General features: G+C 40.6%; 2 protein-coding genes across 6 annotated transcripts in view; both read left to right on the plus strand.

Moving 5' to 3' along the window:
• The window catches only part of WWC3 (WWC family member 3), a 168236-nt gene extending 163623 nt beyond the window's left edge, over positions 1-4613 (plus strand). For all 4 annotated transcript variants that reach the window (XM_037899987.2, XM_037899995.2, XM_037899982.2 and 1 more), the window contains exons 22-23: positions 328-455; positions 2196-4613. In XM_037899987.2, coding sequence (XP_037755915.1) covers positions 328-455; positions 2196-2262 — 195 coding nt within the window. In that variant the 3' untranslated portion in view covers positions 2263-4613. The remainder of the gene's footprint in view (positions 1-327; positions 456-2195) is intronic.
• A 4817-nt stretch (positions 4614-9430) lies between these two features.
• CLCN4 (chloride voltage-gated channel 4) overlaps positions 9431-20174 on the plus strand; it is a 54666-nt gene continuing 43922 nt past the window's right edge. For both annotated transcript variants that reach the window (XM_007060194.4, XM_037900010.2), the window contains exon 1: positions 9431-9535. The gene's annotated coding sequence lies outside the window, so the exon portion shown is untranslated. The remainder of the gene's footprint in view (positions 9536-20174) is intronic.

Here is a 20174-nt window from a genome sequence, read left to right on the forward strand (position 1 = left end):
GAAAGGGAAGTGTACCAAAGCATGCTGGGGCAAACTACAAAAAATTGCCATTGGGTTTTCAGTGCCCACATAGAGCACACATAATCTCTAGTTTACGGTCTCATTTGAAAGATCGAAATACAGTAAACTACGTGGAATTTAACACATCTTTCTCAGGAGCAATAGGGACTGAAACAGTCCTGTGGCTCTGGGGAGTCTAGCTATTTCAGACCTTGTGTTTGGCTGGTTTCACTGAGATGAAGTGGGAAAGCATATTATTTAAACAGATGTCTTCATTTCCATATGTTTCCAGCTATTCATTTTTAGTTTGGTTTTAATACTTTTCAGACAAGACAGACCAAATTTGAACATCACCAAGAACAAGTAGCTGAAAAAATGCTAAAGAAAGCATCCAAAGAAGTATACCTACTGCGTGGACAAAACCAGAAAGAGCCTATTCAGGTGCAGACTTTTAGGTAAGCAATAACATCTGTATTGAAAATAGCACATGTTTAATCTTTACCGGTCTCTGTTGGTTGTAATGTACTAATGTATTACTGTAGTAGCTCCAAACCACCTAGCTTCACTGTGCAGTGTCCTATGTATCTATAACCTTTACTTATATATTGATGTGGGCCTGTCTTCATTAGAGTGCTTTTCTTTTGAGCAATTCATGGTACAAAGACTAAAAACCGAAGTGAAGAAGCGCTGTCACCCAACGTGCAAATAAAAAAATGCTGTAGTACAAAAAGAGAATGTCCAAATTTATGTACACGTATTTTTAGGCTATAATTCTAATTCGGGCAGCTACTAACACCACCATATTCTTTGGGCTCCAAGCTAACATGGTTTAAGTTCTCCAAGGAACCAGTTGCATCCCTATATGCACAGTCAATTAGTTAATGTTCTATATGTACTCTAGTAAACAGCATTGTACCCACAACTGTTTGTTCTTACTATTCAAACCAAAGTCCTGTTTCCCAACTGCTCTTTCCAAAAATCTCTGTGCTTTGTATCCTTCCTCATCCCTTCCTCCTCTGCTTATAGTTCTTATGTCAAATATACAGTTTTAAACTTTGCTTACCGTGACTTTGGTAAATATTAACATGCATTTCAGATGATGATTTTTCTGACTGTTAGTATTAAAATAGCAGTTTGTTTTGTATATTCGTATGTATACTCCATGTCATAAAGTGTTTAAGAGTAAATGCTTGCAATGCAATGACTGTGTAGGAAAACACAGCTAGTGTTTCATATTAGGCAGACGATCACAGAACACTTTGGTTGTTAGAATCTCTTTTTATTGATTGTAATTATTGAAAAATTGTGCTATAATGGTAACAGGAAGGCTTAAATGAAAAATAAATGAATCAGGTCTTTAATTTCATTTTTCATTTGGGAGATGCTGTCAAAAATCCCTTTCTCCTAGGCTGACAGGCAGGACCTCAGGAGAGCAGAAATTGCAGGGTTGGTTTTTGATAGCTCTCTAATTCCCGCAATAATGAAGCCAACTTAAATCCTGCATGTTGGGGAACACAAGGCAGGGAGGAAATAAATCAAATATACGGGCTGGTATGCAGAGATGAAACCATGGATAGTTTCTAATCACATTTAATCTGCTGTCTGTGGTGTTTGCTCAATAAAAAAGTGAAAAGAATAAGAATTTCCTTATTTTAGATATGAATGCATCCAGAAATAGTCTGTTACTTTCTGTCTGTGTTGTCAGTAAAAACTGAAACAGTGCAGTTTTGTCCAGTGAAGAGGAACTATGCAAGGCTTAGCCGATGTGTAGAGCCTTGTGTGGTTCTGTGTACTCTGGGGCAGCTTTCATCCAAAAAGTAATAGTGTCTGTGGTTTATATTGTCGAGGAATTTGTCTGTATTCCCCATTTAGTTCAATCGTGTATAGCTAGTAGTGGATACTCGTTCTTTTTTTGTTTCTTCCAAAAGACTGATTCTATGATGCTGACCTCCTTTGCAAAGCACTGAGAGCTACTGATGAAAAGTGCTATATAAAGGGCAAGGTGGTATTTATTATTATTTGTTTAGTATAGCTATACAATATGAGCCTGGTTTACTATGTTTATAAACACCTCAATAAATATTTGATCTGAAGAATTTAATGAGCTAAATAAAGATTGAAACAAATTCAGTTTCTTGAAGTCTGTATATATGCATTTGTTTGACTACTTTTTATCTCTGTTTTTTCAATGACAGAGAGAAGATAGCATTTTTTACAAGACCAAGGATTAACATACCTCCTCTGCCAGCTGATGATGTGTAACAGGTTGCATTGTAAACATGAAGTATTTATCTGTCTGTTTTATTTTAATGAAATTATTAGACTAGCTAAATTTCTTTTAAAAAGTTTGTGCAAAATACTATTAATATACACCTTTTATAAAAAATAAAAACGTAAAAAAAGTAAAAGTAAAAAAATATATAAATAAATATATATACACACACACACACACACACACATATATATATTTTATAATAGTGACTGCAACAAGGCTTGGTTTTTCCTTGTTGTGAAATTGACATCTCTGAAGACAACTTATTTTATAAAAAATCAGCTATCCTGTTAAGAGTGTGTACAGTTTTTATGCTGTTTTATTTGATTTAAAGGCTGGAAGACAGAAACAAAGTGAGTTCAGGCAAATTCACTGTATTGTAATTTATTTATAGCACATTTTTCCTTGAAGGAAAATACCTACTTTAAGATGTATTTTAAGACTGAAATTTTGTTCTTCAGTATTCGTCATACAGTAGAATGGAACCATTGAGCTGGTTTTGTTTCTGATACCTGAAATGAAAATACTATGTTCTAAATTTGTCACTTTTATCAGCTTTACTATCTGTATCCTATCATGTAAATTGTATTCTTTAGCACTGTCTGTGTTATAGCAAAATATTATCACCTGCAATGTTTTTAATACTGATTAAAAATGCCATTCAACATTGCAGAACTCATTTGCATGTTCTTACTGTGCACTAACAGATTGTTCTCATTTCAGTTGTGTTTAATGTATCTTTATATTTTTAATTAGATTCTCAATTTAAACGGGGGAAAGGAAAAGGGTGGCAGGTCTTTGTTTTGCTATGATTTAATAAAGATGGAAATGGGGGAGCGGGGGACTTCCCATATTAATAAAACCAGTAAAAGAATATAGCATCCGAGTAATTTTAAAGATTGTGGCCCCATTCAGGAAGTACTTAAGTCCTATATTCTGGAAAGCATCCCTATTCAGAAGGGGGGTTAAACACATGCATAGCTTTTTAAGCAGGTGCTTTGAGTTAGGCACATGTGTAAGTGCTTTCCTGATGCTTTTCAGAAACAGGGCTTATACCTCTGGAAGAAATAGCTCACTTGGTTGGCAGCTGGGCCAACTACAACTTGGCCAGGAATGATTTTATTTGTTACCATTTGCTTTAACATAGGACTGTCACCCTAAATTCCCGACAATGCTAGTTTTGTGTCCTTGCATCTTGCAAGTATGTAAAAATGCTTCTTACTGAGCTACTATAGGCAGTTTCTAATATTTTCTAACGTGCATTACCTAAGGAGAAGGGCACCCCACACAAGACTTATTTAACCTAATGTTGGAACATCCAGTGTGAAAATCAAGGTCTCTCTCGGTTCAAGGGACATCGTCAGGACAGATTTGTCCCCAAATTTAGGTTTTGTAAAAAGCTAACAAAATTGCAAAATCTCTGACCAGTAGATTGTTTTCATTTATTTTTAGAAACAAGTAAACATTCCCTGCGGTGTTAGGACTCATGTACTGTAGCATTATGTAAGAGTATGAGAACCTAAAAGTTAAACTGACTGGGTCTATTTTCATTGTCCAAGCTGTGGAAGAAAGTAAGCAGAATATAAATAGCAAAAGTATGTTATATTAAAAACCCAAACAGATTAGTAATTGAACATTATTAGTAACACAGACATTTGTGTTTTTAAATTATATTCCTTTTTACCTGACATAGTGTTTGTAAGCTTCCTATTCATCCAGTTTGGCATGAAAAAAGAATATTTGGCTTTATCATACTAACTGCCTTCAAGCCTCTTTTCTTCACAGTGGTATTGGTAGCTGTAGATAAGGGTCTCAAGCCTGAATAAGAGAGATTCAAAAAATGAACAGAATATAAGCCAAAAAAAAAATACTTACTAAAATAAATAACTAAAAACCAATTGAAAGAATTGTCTGTGTTGGGATGAAAGTCTGAGAACACCAACTCTTTAAGTGCTCTTTACCTGAATGTCCCAGTGCGTGAGAGGGAATAGATCTGTCTCCTTCACAGTGATTGCCATTAAAAAGGCAGTATTTACCAACAGGTATGCACTGTGATATCTGAGATGTCACAGACTTGTCCTATACCTAGACTAGGAAATAACAGTGCGGTATCTAATGGCGAATGTTCCTGTTGTTGTTTTTTTTAATGGTACAGTATCACCAGAATGTTTTGAGAGTCCAAGATTGACTGCTGTAACGAGTACTCTTTTGATGTGGTAATCAGTTATAATATTCAGTATTCATCTCTCTTGTTTTTGTCACAGTTTTGTACAATTGTGTCATTTGTATTATTTGGAAAGTATTTCTTTTACAGAATAAAATAATTTACTATAAATACAAATAGAGCTTTGTTATGTCCCACAATATAAGATGTTTTTGAAATAATTACATATAAGGTCATTATAATACCTTTACAAAGCAATTTCGTGGGCTGTAGAGCATTATTTAGATGACATCACTATAATAAACTTTCATCTAATAGTAAACCAGTCAGTCCAGAAAGGTTACCCTGAAGGCTTGAAATGGATCCAGAGTGCCATGTATGGGAATAAAGTCCTGAAGCCTTAGCACTAATACCTCCCCTTGAAAACAAGCTCTCATCTGCATCAGAGGCTCACGGTTAAGATCTTTTCTGGGCTTATTTGCTACTTTTGTATTATTATGAGCAATTTCTCTGAAGAGAAAAGGCTGTTCAAAATTTCCTTGCTAAGGTTTAATTTGTGCTCTGCAGACAGCGTCATCATACTACTTACTACTACTTTTACTTCTTTAACAACTTATTGAGCATCATAGTTCCTAGATGGAAATCACTTCAAACAGAAGTAAGATTTACAGGATAAGTTAATTTTTGCTTCCATTCCTATCTTGACAGACCTATTACTAAGCCACACTAGGACATTTTCTTCGGAAGAATATGCATTCAATTTGAAAATTAATATACAATACACATGGAAGACAGTGGATCACTATGCTGCAGAAGCGTGGGGACCTGATTGTATCTGTGTAACCATGGGCAGCATAAGCACAGAGGGGATTTATAGCACTGGACGTACGCTGTTCTCAGTTCACTGTTTACAAGGCATTATGGGTATAATAGAGCTAGACTATTTTTAACCTGTCTACTGGAAATAGCCTTTGGAAGTTTTAGCCTTCACTCATTGCTGCCATTAAGATCAACAACAAAGTTAAAGGGGATATGTTGGAATTGCAACATGGTATGAGAACAAAGTTTTATGTATCTCTTTTACTCAAACAGTGGTAAATATATTGCAAGATGATCGTTCAAGGTAAGTGTTAAATAACGTTGACAAGGTTCTTCTAAGGCTTAGATGATTATGTATGTTGTTAACTATAGGTCCTGTTGAGGATAATAAAATTCCAAATTTTATCCCAGGGGAGAAGACTATGTTCCTTACAAATCCAGTATACTTTTTAAGTGTAGAGGAACCCCACAAGTAGAAGACTGGAGAGATTTTAAAAGGTTCCAGTTACAGGGAGAAGGTTTAAAATACTCAAGAACTTTTGTACTAGGGAAAACAAAACTATCCCCCACCCCACCCCCAAAAGGAAAAACCTTTATGTATACAGTACTACTGCTTTTTCACCATTCAATATGAGACTATAAATTGAGCAGATTATTTAAAGCCTTTAGAGGATATTTTGGCTGCATGTGTGTTTGTAACCTACAGAAACATCTAGCTGGTGAATTAGTTATTTTGCCCCTTAAATCCTTCAGCATATTAGTAATGAGCCCATCATACTAAAAATACACATCAAGGATGTGATAGGCAGAGAATAAAACTTTGGGATGAGTTCAGTGAGACTAATACAGAAGAAGGGAAGAATCAGACCATTAATGTAGAAGCTTCTCTATACACAAAGAGAGCCCTTTGGTGTATGCTCATTTGATTGGAGCCATCCACTCCCTTGCGTATGGCCAGGGTTATGGTACTAGGATTATTTTGTATGTAATAGGATGTTCCTCAGCTGTGGCCCATAAGGAGCTGATGGGTCACATGGTACCTGCTCTCCTTATTTTGAACTGCTAAACTCCATTAAACGAAACTCCGGGTACCTTAATCATGGGATTTTCAAGAGATGGGACAGCCTAGCTGCTTCCATTGAAATCAATTGGAGTTTTACTCCTGATTCCAGGTAAAGCAGAGTTAGGATAGCACTGAGCTCTTTTGAACGTCCTACCCTAAAAACTTTCCTACTGCTACTTTTCCATGGACACAATTGTTGTAATTGGCACAGGACTCTTTCATGATTATAAATGAGGATGGGGGAGAGGTGGTCTGCCTGATCATGTGCAGGGAGGTGGATCATAAGCCAGTCTCTCTCTTAAGATGTGGTCCACACAATGAAAATGTTTGAGAAAACCCAGACATAGCAGACTAAGTGCCAAGCTCTACTCTTATGCAAAGTCCATGTAAATGGGCTTTCGTCAGAGGATCTGCATGAGAAACCAGGGAGACGGGCACTTCCTTCAACCTGGAGCCCAGATTTGGAGCAGCTGTGTAGCCATTCTGAAGTCACTAATCCAGTTTGCTATTTACAGTAACTCCTGCTATGCAGTCCCCACCTAAGGATTTGGCCCAGTTGGGTATACATAGTTATGGACCTGCTGGCTATTTGTTTGGCCTGCCCCAGATGTTCTACATGAATGCAAAGAGAACTGCTGCAGAACTGTTTTGTCAACCCAAAAAGGTATGGGTGGAATCCCCCTGTGTGCCCCTCTATAGCCTGCTAATGATTCCCTGAGAGCAAACATACTATTTTAGCCTACCTATTGTTAGGTAGCTAATTTTTCATAGGTATCACAATAGAAGTGGATTTTGAGGAAGGCTTTGACCATGAGGAGACTAGTGGACTTGAGGACCAGTTCAAAATGCATATTCCAAGTGAGTGAGAGACTTGTGGAGGATGCAAAGAGAATATTGCAATAAAAGTGCAATACTTAAGACAACACCTTAAATGTTGCTGTGTTTACTCTCCTGTTTGGTATTGAAAAAGTCTTCACTGAAGATCATTAAGGCTATATTCAAATAAGGGAGGATGAATAATGTGAGTGTAATGCTATAATAAAACAAAAAATTTGGTAACATGCTCCTAAACAATTATGTATATACAGTATATTTTGTAAAATTTCATTGGGAACTATGTACTGTGAAAGGTAAATCTAGAGGCGTACACAATTCTTACCAAAAAAAAGTTTTAGAACTAGAGAACTGTCAGTGTGCTCAGAATAGTACTGTAATTAGACTAAAACTCAGTCCAAACTTTTCCTTAGAGAATGGTTCTAAATGTAATCTGCTGGATGACCAATGATTTGAAAGTCGGAGCAATGAAAATTGTGGGTTTTGGGATTTTTTTGTTTTGGGGTTTTTTAAAGCTATTTAATGTATTTTAAGTGAATTGTCAGTAAAAGATTCCATGGAAAATAATTAAACAGAAATTTGACAAACAAGAGGGTAAACATGTGGCACATAGTAAAAGAACAATTTCAAGTACAAGGGGCAGCATGGAAGAGAGAGGGGAGAAAGATGAGTAGGAGAAGAATACAAAAATGAGAGGTTAGGCATGGGCAAGCAAAATGGGGGAATAAGAGATCAGAACATAGCTGGAGGGAGGTATTGAACTTTGGAGGTAAGGATAGGAAGCTTGAACATGATGCGGAAGATAGAGTCAGTTAAAGGGTTCAACTCTTATACCAATAAAATAAAAACCAGCAGGATCTTATTAAAGGGGGAAAAGGCAAAATGCCACATTTATTGTGAATACAGAAAGAATCATAGTAAGCAGGTAGTTATAGCTATAACATTCCATTCAATTTCATATATATTCACACATTCATTCATACACACACAGGTTCTGCAAGGTTGTTATCACAGTTACCAGCCTTAGAGTCACTCATGCCGAGCCATTGGCCAGGTGGCCTGGACATGAGGAGGGAGCAGCGCCTTGTCAGGTGCACACCTGATGCTCCTGCAAGTTGGTTTGCAGAATCAGATCCCAAAGTTCTCACTTTCTAGAGTCCATTTTTATAGGAATTTCTTCCTATGCCAGTCTATGGGAATTGCTTCATCATGCTGTTGCTGAATCAATCAGCAGATGGCACATTCCTGACGGCTCCGTGCTGCCAGATGTTACCTTGTTCTTTAGTTCTCCCATTCTTGAGGCTGTTGAGTGGATTCCAGTCTGCCCTCCGGGGGTCCTCTGGTTATTTCCACTTGACGCCTTCTTCAGCTGATGGACACTGGATTCTTAGGCTGGCACCTCCCTGATCATTCAGTTATTATCCACACCAAGCATCCATCCACATACATCCTCTATCTCTATTTTAATCACAATTGTTAACAAAGCGAGATGAATATAACAAAAGGGCGGGGAGTCTCTGGGTGCTGTTTCTGTTGTTACAGAGTATTGCTTTGAGTCTCTCTGTGTGAGTAGTTGTTGTTACAAAGAATTGCTTTGAGAACAGACTCTGTCTTAGAATATACTAACACAATTAGCAGCTTGCAAGTTTCACATAGAGAGGGAGAGAAACAGTACCAAAAACCAAGAGACCTCTTAATTAGTAATACCCTGGAATTTAAACTATGGGGAATCAAACTCATTTGTGATTTTAATACAGAACTTCTTTAACATGATCCAACATAATGAGAGTGTGAAATGGTGGGAGAAAAAGATGTTTTTTGCAGCTGCATTTTTTGATAGACTTGGTAAGGGGTAAGGTGAGAAGCATGTCAGAGGATAGCAAGAGATTATGAAATTTGTGGTTTGTGCCATTTTCAAACTACTGTGATTAGTAACTTTTCATCTTTATGAAATATGTAATGAGGCCTTGGGGCATTGCTGTGAAATAAACAGAAATATTGCTCATAACATATGGACACATGAGTTCATAGTTACTTAACTTTTCTTCATTAACAATGATTTATTACTGCTATGACAAAATCATAATCCTTTTTAGAAAAGCAACCTGGGTATGAAATAGCTAGTCATCCATTTTAACTAATAGAGCTTTGTAAGTCACAACATATGTGTAGAAAAGGGTGATCGAGCTTTCACTGCCTCAATTGATTCCTGCAGGATTACAGACTCTCTCTCTCTCTCTTCCCCAGCTGATACCCTAGTGTGGGAGGATGCAGTCACATGACTAACTGCTTCCTCCCCATGACATCATTGCTTTTGCAGCCATACCAGTAAGGAAAGGATGCTATCAAAATCTGTGGGACTGGGCTAAATGTTGCTTTGCAGGTAAGAGACAATTCTCCAAAAGCTAATTTGCCAGTCTCTTTCTGTGTTGTCATCCTAGAGCTCAACCTCTATTAGGCAGATCTTACACTAGAAAATGGAGCAGAGCAGTTTCTGTGCAAGCAGAGGATTTGCAGGTACAGGGTCTGCTTCCTTGCACTTTACAGCTCTTCCGGCTGACATCTCTAGCAGCAATGCTGCCAGATGGAGCTTTAAAGCTGAAGAAGGCCCATTGTCCTGAAATGGGCCCTGTATCCTAATATGGGCCCATCTTGTAAGTGCCAAATTATGTATTTACATTAGCAGCCATCCGCCTGGATCAATACAGAGAGGCATAGCAATATTGTCTTGGTTATGTTCCCTGTTTTCCCCCCATGCACAAAGCAAATTAGTATAGAGATGAAATGTCTCTAGTCTTTTAAAAGAAATGAAAATTGGACTAGCTGTTAGCAGATCTTAATGGAGAGGATTTTTATTTGTTTGCTGACAGTATTTTTAAGGACCTAGTGTAGTCGTTTTTTGCATAATTAATTTGCATGATGTCAGATGGTTTTTGTTTGCAAGGATTTTGTCATCCGATAGAGCAAAATTTTAAATTCCACAGTGTTTTTCCCTTCTGCTGTAATTGCACACAATGAAAATACGTGAAGAGAAATCATTCAGAGTGGGGGGGAATGCTACTCTGTTATTTTCTAGTTGATTTTAAAAATGTATTTTGTTGGTAGCAAACTAAAAATAATGGCAAATGCTGGGAGGTTTAGGAGACAAGACATCAAAATCGCTTACAAGCATGACTGTGAAAGAAGAGAATTTATCCTGCTTTCACTCGTTTGTAAGAACCTTGATGAATAATTGTCTGTCTTTGCCAGAGAATGGATGATGAATCAGCAGCAGCAGCAGGGAGATGGTCAAATTAATTATTAGATTATGCAGGAAGTTTTCTGATGCTTGAAATTCCCTTTCTTCATACATATTTTTCCCAGTATTGAAAATGAAAGAAAAGACATGCTATGAAAAATGTGTTTGTGTGTGTGCATTTACATCTGTCCGTCCCTGTGAGCGAAATCTGATTGTGTCATGTTTTTAAATATATGGTACATCCTAGTGAAGGAAGAACTAATATACCACTAGCACTAATGGTTAAAATACCAGAAAGCATTAAAAGCTATGTGGTCAGATGTGTCTTAAAGAGACTTCAGCTCTATAAGCCTTTTTTTAAAAAACATTTCAGACAAAATCAAATCTGGTAGAGAAAAAGCATCTCCAGAGATCTTTCATTTTTCCGCATGTAGGCACTAAAAGCAATGCAAACACATTTCCAATTGCCATATTAACGAGATTGCACTAAGGGCTGCATTCTGTTGCTTCCAATACTGGGTTTATCTGTCCAAACTCCTTGAAATCTCAGCAAGAGAGTTGTATGAATTCTTCTCACACTTAAACTGTGCTAATATGTTCCTGTTTAATATAGACCATAGTGCTTGGCTCCCACTAGCGTGGCGGTTTGCCTGTGTGAAAAATGCACAAGGACTTCAGCCCTGATCTTTTAAAGGTGAACTTTAATTTATTTTTCCAGTGGTAACACTGGAATTCATTAACAAAATCTGGTGGAAACAAAAGCTGTCAAGGCTGATCTGAGTCAGGCATTTTCCATCCAGCAAAATGACAAGATACCAGGCTAAGTACGTTTTATCCCAATGACCCATGCAGATGTTTTGTGTGCATAACAGAAGCAGAATATTGCCATTAAATTCCACTTTCCATTCACTTAGATTCTCCTTGTGCTGTATTGTTTGGCTATTGTGAAGGGCACCCACGAGTGTAGTGTTGTTCAGAGAAATGAATCATGCCATAGGTTCAGATACCAATTACTTTTTATGTTAAAAATTTTGAGAAAAAAGATTTTCAAATTTGGTGTTTCTGGACAGGGGCGCTGGAACAATTTTTATAGTGAGGGTGCTGAGAGCCATTGAACCAAACTGTAAACCCTGTATATGATGGAAACCACTTCAAGTCAGGGAATGCGGCAGCACCCCCAGCCCTCCTAGTTCCAGCACCTATGTTTCTGGACTGCAGACCGGGAAATGTCTCGTGGCGAATGCAAAACTTCCAGATCTTGGCAAAAAATCCATAGAATGATGCTCAGCTCTTATATAGCAGTTCTCACCTCTTAACCTCAAAGTGCTTCACAAAGGAAAGTGCCCTCTGCTTGCAGATAAGGAACAGGTGCAAGAAGAGAAACCTGGAGTGTAAGCTCCCAGAGGCTGTGTGTGGCCAATGACTCGTATGTTTACAGCCCTGATCTGGTGCTCAGTGTTGTCATCCCTAAGCATTCAAAAATCATGAGTCTGAACCCAAAAAGGAGGTAAAGTGACTTGCCTGAGGTCATACAGCAGGTCAGTGAGAGATGCAGCAATAGAAGCCAGGCCCCTGACTCCCACTCTGGTGCCATGCCGCTGGCCCATGTTGTCTCCTCATGACTGAGTAGAAAGGATTTGCTGCACACTCTGTTCATTCCCTGTCTCTGTTTCTGTTCGAATCAGAAGAGCGGAAAGAACAGAACAGTCTAGCAGTGGCCTACCTAGTGCAGGGCTGTCAAACCTGGGGGCTGAAGAGCCCTTTCACTCAGAGCTCCTGGGCCGGGGGTAAAAAGTTCTCTAGCGGGAGGCTAACTTTGCCATCGGCCTGCAGTGATGGTAAATGTTGCATTTAAAGGAGGGCATTTTTAGAAAGCGAATGCATTTATGAAACCTCCTTTCCTCTGTCCATTGATAAGGTAACCTCTCGCCCGAACCTAATCGTGAATTTTTTCTCTTTCCCAAACACTTGGGGAATTTCCCCTACTCCTCCCTTGGCCGCTTCCCTGCCACTGTCCTCCCCTACTCACTTTGGGCATATTCCAAATGGGGGAGGGAGAAGCAGCAGCAGCAAGCATTTAAGGAGAGACCAGGCAGAGCCCTGTGGGAGTGGGCCTGAGGGGGGAGGCTGGAAAACAACCTCTTCTTGGGACCCCTGGCTTGGGAGCACTGTGGCAGCAGTGGCAGCTGCTCAAAGAGCCATGGCTGAACAGCAGGGGGCGGCAGCTCAGCTGCCTGTGCCCAATCAGGCATGACCTTCCTCCTCGGTTCCGCCCGCTCCAGCCCCACTCTCTCCAGCCACGTGAGCTGCAAAGTAAGCAGCTGCAAGCTGGGGACCCTAGAAGTGCGCAGGGCGAGCTGCCAACTGGAGAGAAGGTCCTTGGGGCCAGATGTTTTACAGCCCTGACCTACCGTTGCTACCCCAAGCATGCAACAATCATGAATTTGTTTGAAAATCACAAGCTTTTAAAATAATAAATATTGTGGGGGTGCCTCTGGGTTTTCAAGCCTTCAGGGGCCACATACTGAAGCATTTCTCCACAGCCATGGAGGGGGTTGTGGTGGTGGTAAAAATTTACTTTTTAAAAAGTCACAGAGGTGCAATTGTTTTAGCATTAATATGAAGACGAGTATGTTGCCCAGAGACATGTCTCTTGACCAGTGTAGTCCCCCTCCTATTCACTGGCTCACTAGGAGGTTGTTCAAGATAGAGTAAAAGGCCTTGTGCCCTTTTTTACACAACTTTGGGAAACTGGGCCTGAGGCTCCCCCGTGTGCGCTGCGTTGTGTGTCAGTGTGTGTTCTCCTCAGACCAGGCCCACTCAGACAAACCACCAGGAACAAGGCTTTATTCTGTAAAGAAACACAGAACAGCATTCCAGTCCAGCAGCCTCCTCTCTGCTCGTCTGCCTTGTGCTCTCAGTTTCAGTCAGTCCTGAAACTTCCTGCTGGGAGGGCAGAGGGGACTTCCTGCCAGGAACCAGGAAGCTGTCCAAAATGCCAACGTTTGTAGTCCACAACTTGTATTTCCCCCGGCTGCTGCTGCTGAAGCACGCTGGACCTTGGGCTACACCAGAACACCTCTCTGCTAAATTTGAAATACTTCCTTTGTGACTGTATCCATTAGTCCCCTCTCTTTGATAAAAATATTTGCTGCCTAAGTTCAGTTGTACTCTTTATTTTGAAGGGCTTAAGTATGATAATTCTTCTTAAAATCCTTGTTTGCTTTCAAATGAGTCTGGCTATTGTGTAGGGCACCCACAAGTGTAGTGCTGTTCAGTGAAATGAATCATGCCATAGTTCAGATACCAATTTTTTTTGTTTGTTTAAAATAAAAAAGGATGATTTTCAAATTTGGTATTTCTGGACAGGGGCTCTGGAACAATTTTTTTAGGGGTGGGTGTTGAGAGCCACTGAACCAAACTGTAAACCCTGTGAATAATGGAAACCACTTCAAGTCAGGGGATGCGGCAGCACCCCCAGCCCTCCTAGTTCCAGCACCTATGTTTCTGGACTGCAGGAGTCCTGGGGTCATTCTGCCTCTCATCAGTAATATCCTTGGGCTTCAGCACACTAGTCTGTTGATGGATGACACCAAAATCTGTTTCCATAAAGGGGGTCAACCGGAACTCTTTCCTCTTCAAGCCCCATTTTGATTACTGTATACTGCATGAATTCCAGGCAATTGTCTTGCAGGTGACTTGTGAGAATGTGGACTGCAACCCACTGCTCATTTGGATAAAAGCTTCATGGAAGCAGTGAGCTCCATCCAAAGAGAGAAGCAGTGGCCTGAGTAGGGCAGAGGTCATCATACATAGCTCAAAAACAATGCTTAGAACTGATGCAATAATGACATTGACCAACTCCTATCTGTACTCTTTGGCTACAGATTGGTGGGTGTTGACACGGGAAATCTATCATAAGAATAAAGAAGTACTCATGTGCAATAGACAGAGTACACTCAGAAAGATCCTATAGGGAAGGGAGGAATCAATTTAATTAAAGGTTCCTGGCTAACAATGTTGGAAACAGAGTTTCTCTGCTCATGGTACAGAGATTTGCAGTGTGAGTTTCTCCACTGTGCTCAGCCCATGTGTCTGCATCCTGATGTTGAGGATTCCATGCAAACTGAGGTAGTTTTGCAGAGAGAGCCAACTGGAGTATTAAATTAAAAGCAATATAAATCAATGAGCTCAAAAGCAGACCTTTTGAAACTGATGGTTTCTTCCAAACAGTAATGAATAAAGATCAATTTTAATGAAGAAAGCAAGACTAGAAAATAATATAAGTGAATCGTGTAAGAGTTAATGGTGTGTTAGAAATCCTAACTTCTGAAAGCTGACTTTTGAGTGTTCATTTCTCGACCACAACATTGCATCATCTCCAGATTTTGTTTAATTAAATTTCCCTGTTTCCTTTAAAAGACAAAAGGGAGGAAGTTAATGCTAAACTACAGAGCTCTCTTCCCTGAATTGAACAAAAGTTAACTGAGAGACCTTCTTTATTAAGAAGCTTGAATAACACAACCTGAAAAACCCAAATAGAATAATTCTAAAATCTGGGTATGAAATTGCTGACTTTGCACATTAAGTTGAGATCTACAGAACCAGTTTTCTTCAGACTTGGGCTGACATTTAAGTCTCACTGGGAACAACAAAACAAACTGAGTTTGGCATTTTTAGCTTGAGCTGATTTTGAATTATGTGAGTGCAAAAATTCCACGTGGAACATATGGGGAAAGTGGTTTGTTTTTTTGGTTTTTTTTTCTTCTGACATAATTCAACAGCTGAACCAATTTTGCTCAAACTTTCCAAGAAAACTCAAGCTGTGACCAAACACAGCATATTTCAGACCAAAAGGAATTTGTTTGAAAAAAGACGACTTACAGTTAAACTGAAAAGGGGGGAGGTGCAGGGAGAAAGCTTAGGATAAAAGCTAGAAGTCAACCTTAAATATAGTGGGTGCTACCATCGCAGGTGAGGCTGTGTTTTAGCATTAGCAGGGCGAGCCTTATGATTTAAAAGGCGCCTAGCAAGAGGAGTACTATATAGCTAGAAGACAGGAAATCGGGCCATAAATTCTTGCTGCTTCCATTCCCATTGGCAAAGGGGAGTGAAGCCTGGCAGTGAGAGACCGCCTCCGCATCCATTCATGCTGCCAAAGATGCAGATTGTGTTGGCGGGTGAGTTGCAGAGTGTCCATGGATTCCGAGGTGCCAGGTGGATACTTGCTTCGCTCGTTCTTAAGACCAGCTCTATTACCCTCACTATGCTTCTGTCCGTATGTGGAATACCTGAGTGCTAATGGCTGGAGATCATGATTTAATTTGGAGCAGTTCTTTCCGTTTGTGCCTTAAGTTCCCAGTGATTATCCCATGTGTTTTTCCTTTCTTCCAGAATCTCTCCCATGTGATGCTATGCCCTATGTTTTTTCATTACTGCTTCAGCTTCACATTTTTTCCCATGGAGATTATTCAGGGTAAAACTATACATCAAGGATATACTGCATTTAGCTGACCCACAGCATCATAGCAGGAGACTCCTTTATATGAGGTAACTGGCCCATATACAAACGTACCACCATATTTTAAAGTAATGTTTCAAATTGCTTCATCCCTCTGTAGAGATGCTGCTGTTTTAAGTGACTGCTGTAGAATATAGCAGTATGTTTTCTCCTTAGGGTAGTCCCAGACACATAATAATAAAAATACTCTTAGTTTAATCTCCTATTTTTAACCTGGGTTGTTCCAATCTAACTGGACTCTACTTTCTTATGCTATATCATGCTTCCAAACAGGCTTGTACTGTTTTCTTGGGGGGGCGCACTGTTCTAATTAAATGACCTTTTAAATTTTTTAAGTTTATACAGAAGGTCAATAGATCAATCAATATGCTCATTTATGACTTTGAAAAGCAACAGCTTTAAATTGCCTGTGGGTATTTTTAAACACTATTAAAATGCAGTTTAACATGCCAATGGTTCAATCATGCCTTCGCTAAACATATCCTGTAAATCATCACTCACTACCTTTTCTTTAATATTTAGAAGAATGTTCCATAACCTTTTAATTACCTCCAGGTGCACTGACAATGATGCAGCATCATGTAGCTGTTATATTGTCATTTTCCTCTCTGTATATTTGTTGTTGATATGGAAAGATTTTTTTAAAAGGGGAAAGAGATATTTCTTGTGTCAGGGTTGTGGGCCAATTCATCATCATGATACCTTGAAGGTTAGAGTAAAGTAAGTATCTTTACCTGCAAGTATGAAAGGTGTTCATAAAATATTAGAAATTAAATATAGAAATGACTTTTTCTTTGTCAAGTATATGTCAGTGTGTACTCCAACGTAGGTGCATATGCGCCACATGCATGCAAGGTCTGTTTTTTTTACTAGCTGTGCCTGTCAGGGCTGCACATACACCCTCTGCCTCCTTGTGCACCAGTGTGAGGTTATAAAGGACAGAGTCACCACAATCCCTCTGCCTTCTCCCATGGCAACAAGACAGAACTTGGAAAGTGTTCAACCTGCTACTACTCTTAGAGTCTTTAAAATATTTTTTTCACCAATTTTGTGAAGAAATCTTCCTTCACTCTTCATTAGGGCACTATCAGCAACTCCGCTGTACAGGGGTCCAGCCACTTCGAGCCAGCCACCATGCTCCATGGTGGACTCCAAACCCCGCCTGTCCTATTGTCAACTGATCCCTATCAAAGATGGGCACGGTGGCTTTTCTGCCCAGTCAGATATGCTTTGTGTGTAAGTTCTTTTGTTCCAGGACCCACAAATCCGGGGAGGCTTGGCTCAAGCTACGCCTGCAGGTGCAGTCCATTTGGGTTGCTTCAGACCCAGAGGTGACCATTGCTTCCCGATCAAGGCGAGATAAATCAGCATCAACCAGTGCTCCTTTGAGTACACGTTATTCTCTAGGATTGGACACTGGAAACAAGGCAAAGAGAGCACTGGCAGAACCAGTGCTGGTGACTTGGACACCAGTCACCTCAACATCAATGAAATCTTCAGCACTGGAAACCTCAGTATGGACGAACCTGGCACCGACATCCCTGAGAGTAAAGCCAGCATCTGTGCTCAGACGTAAAGTTGACGTTCTTTCACAGAGCTGGACAGAGCCCAGTATAGCATCAAATGTGAAGGAAAGTCCCCGAAGGAGGACCCACAAGATCACTTCTCAAAGTACAGAGCCTCTGAGTTCTTGATCGGAGCAGGAATGCCACAGAGAACAAAAGACCAGGCACTGACCTCAGTACCAGTATCTGTGATGGAACCCAGCAAGACTCTGAGATACACCTGGAGAACACTGGGTCATGTCCAGAGATGTTTCCTATGCCAAAGAGACGAATGGTGCTGGAGATGGCCTTTGATATTTTATCGCCCTATGGCACCACTGTTTTGTAGAGAAGATATATCCTTCCTCACTGTCACCAGTGTACTCGCTCTCACTGGTGTCAAGCACAAATCTATCTTCTCTGCCCTCAAAAAAAGCACCAGGGAGCAGTTATTTACAGCTGCATCCCAAATGGGATGTGAGTGGCATTGGGTTGGCCAGCCACAACCAAGCCAGTGCCCACATGGCATGCCATCTTGGCCACATCTCATGAATCCAGGAGCAGATCCCCCTTCTCACATTTCCAGAAAGAGGAGGAGATCCCATTCCCCAGTGGCATCATTAACCGGGCTGTTCGTGCCAAAATCAGATGTGCACCTCCAGGAGCAAGAAGCAACGGAAGAATTGCATCAACCTTGTCTCCACCCAAGGAGTGGTCCTCACTGCCAGATGAGGCAATGACACCATCCCTGACAATGGGATGGACAACTCGAAAGCGTTTCATGACTTCCTGTCCCATATTGTAGAGCCCCTGGATATTGAGACTACATTTATATGAGAGAAGTCTCACCAACTCTTTGACATTTTGAGTGCTACATGACGTCGGCCAGAATTGCCCTCCCTATTAACAGTATATCCTGGAACTGGGCAAAGGACCATGTAAAACCCTACTCTTCCTCCCACTTGTAAAGGAACAGAAAAGAGAGATCAGGCACCCCCAAAGGGGCACTTTACAACTATCCAGAACCCAAGTTCCCTGATTGTTTTGGCAGCTGAGGAAAAATCAGTACCCACACAAGAGACATGTACAGACAGAAATCCCAAAACATTTGACCTTTTTGGATATAAGGCACATTTTGTCGTACTCACTGTAGCTTTGGGTAGGTGAACTACCAGGTTCTGTTTAACAAATACAATTTCCTCACTTGGAGAGGATCGCTCACTTCCTATTTTATATCCTACAAGGGAACAGGGGTAAATTAAAGGAGATCATGAAGGAGGGTTAGTTGGTCATGAGAACATCTCTACAGGCAGCCATTGATGCATCTGATGTGTTCTCAAGGTTGATGGCTTCAGCTATCACTATGAAACTGGTCTCATGGCACCAGGTATCTGGTATACCATGTGAAATACAGGCTATTACAAAGGACCACCCTTCAGGAGATGGAACTCTTCAGACAGAAAACAAACAGCACTCTACTCCCTCAAGGACTCAAGAGCCACACTATGGTCCTCAGGGATTTACCCATTGGCCCTCTATAGGAAACCATAGAATTACCAGAGGACACTGTCCTACTCCTGAAGCCGACAGTCAGAGTACCCACAAAGAAAGAAGCCAGGTACTCTAGGGAGTGCCAGTTTTCTGCCTCTTCGTCTAACCCAGCTCCCTCTGAGGCAGCAGATTTGACTGGAGTGTGAAGTCATACTGGAGTCAATCTGGAACCTGCACCCCCATTTGGGAATCACCTTGTTCCTTTCCACCAGGCCTGACTGGCCATTACAGCTAAGTGGTTCATGGCTTTTGATTTGGAGGATGCATATTTCCATAAAGCTATCCACCTGACCCACAGGAAGCACCTAAGACTCATTGTGGGAGCAAATCGTTCCCAGTACCAGGTACAGCCATCCAGACTCTCCATGACACGGAAAGTCTTCATGAAGAAGTAGCAGCACAACTCAGGAAGAAAGACTTCCCATCTATCCTTACCTGGATAATTGGCTGATCAAGGGCAGATCCCTGCAGGAGATGGCAACAAGCCTAGAATATACCCTAATCCTGTTCTCTCAGAGCTCCTGGTGAACTATGAAAAATGGTCTCTAATGCTATCACAGACGATAGTTCATAGGAGCCTTGTTTGACTCCATGGTGGCAGGAGCGTACCGCCCCAAAGACTGGTTCCTGTTGATGCAGTCACTATTACTTGGACTAGAATCAAACCTGATTACGATGGCATGGACATGTCTGGGGCTGGTAGGTCATATGTTGGTATGCTCATACATGACTCCACTTGCCAGACTTCACCTGAGACTGCCCCAAATCTATGCCTCTGTGAAACACCAAATGAGCAAGAAGATTTTGGTTACACCTTACATCATTGCAGAACTGAAATGGTGGAAGGAACCCAAAAATGTGTGTGGATGGTGTGCCATTCCCTGCTTTTTTTTATTCAATGTCTTTAATCACAGACGCATCTGAGCCCAGCAAGGGACCTGAAGACGTCTGGTCCATATCAGTGTCCTGGAATTCAGAGCCATCAGGCTAGTATGCCTGTTCTTCAAAACTCCATAGTGCAGATCCTGACAGACAACACGTCTGCAATGCACTATGTAAACAAGCATGGAAATGTACATTCATCTCCCCTCTCTCTGGAAGCCATCAAGCTCTGGATATGGTGTCACCACACAGGATAGCAGAGATGCTCTTTTCCCTCCCAGGAGTT

Source organism: Chelonia mydas, chromosome 1 (genome assembly GCF_015237465.2).
Source record: "Chelonia mydas isolate rCheMyd1 chromosome 1, rCheMyd1.pri.v2, whole genome shotgun sequence".
In the NCBI taxonomy this organism is placed as follows: Eukaryota; Metazoa; Chordata; order Testudines; family Cheloniidae; genus Chelonia; species Chelonia mydas.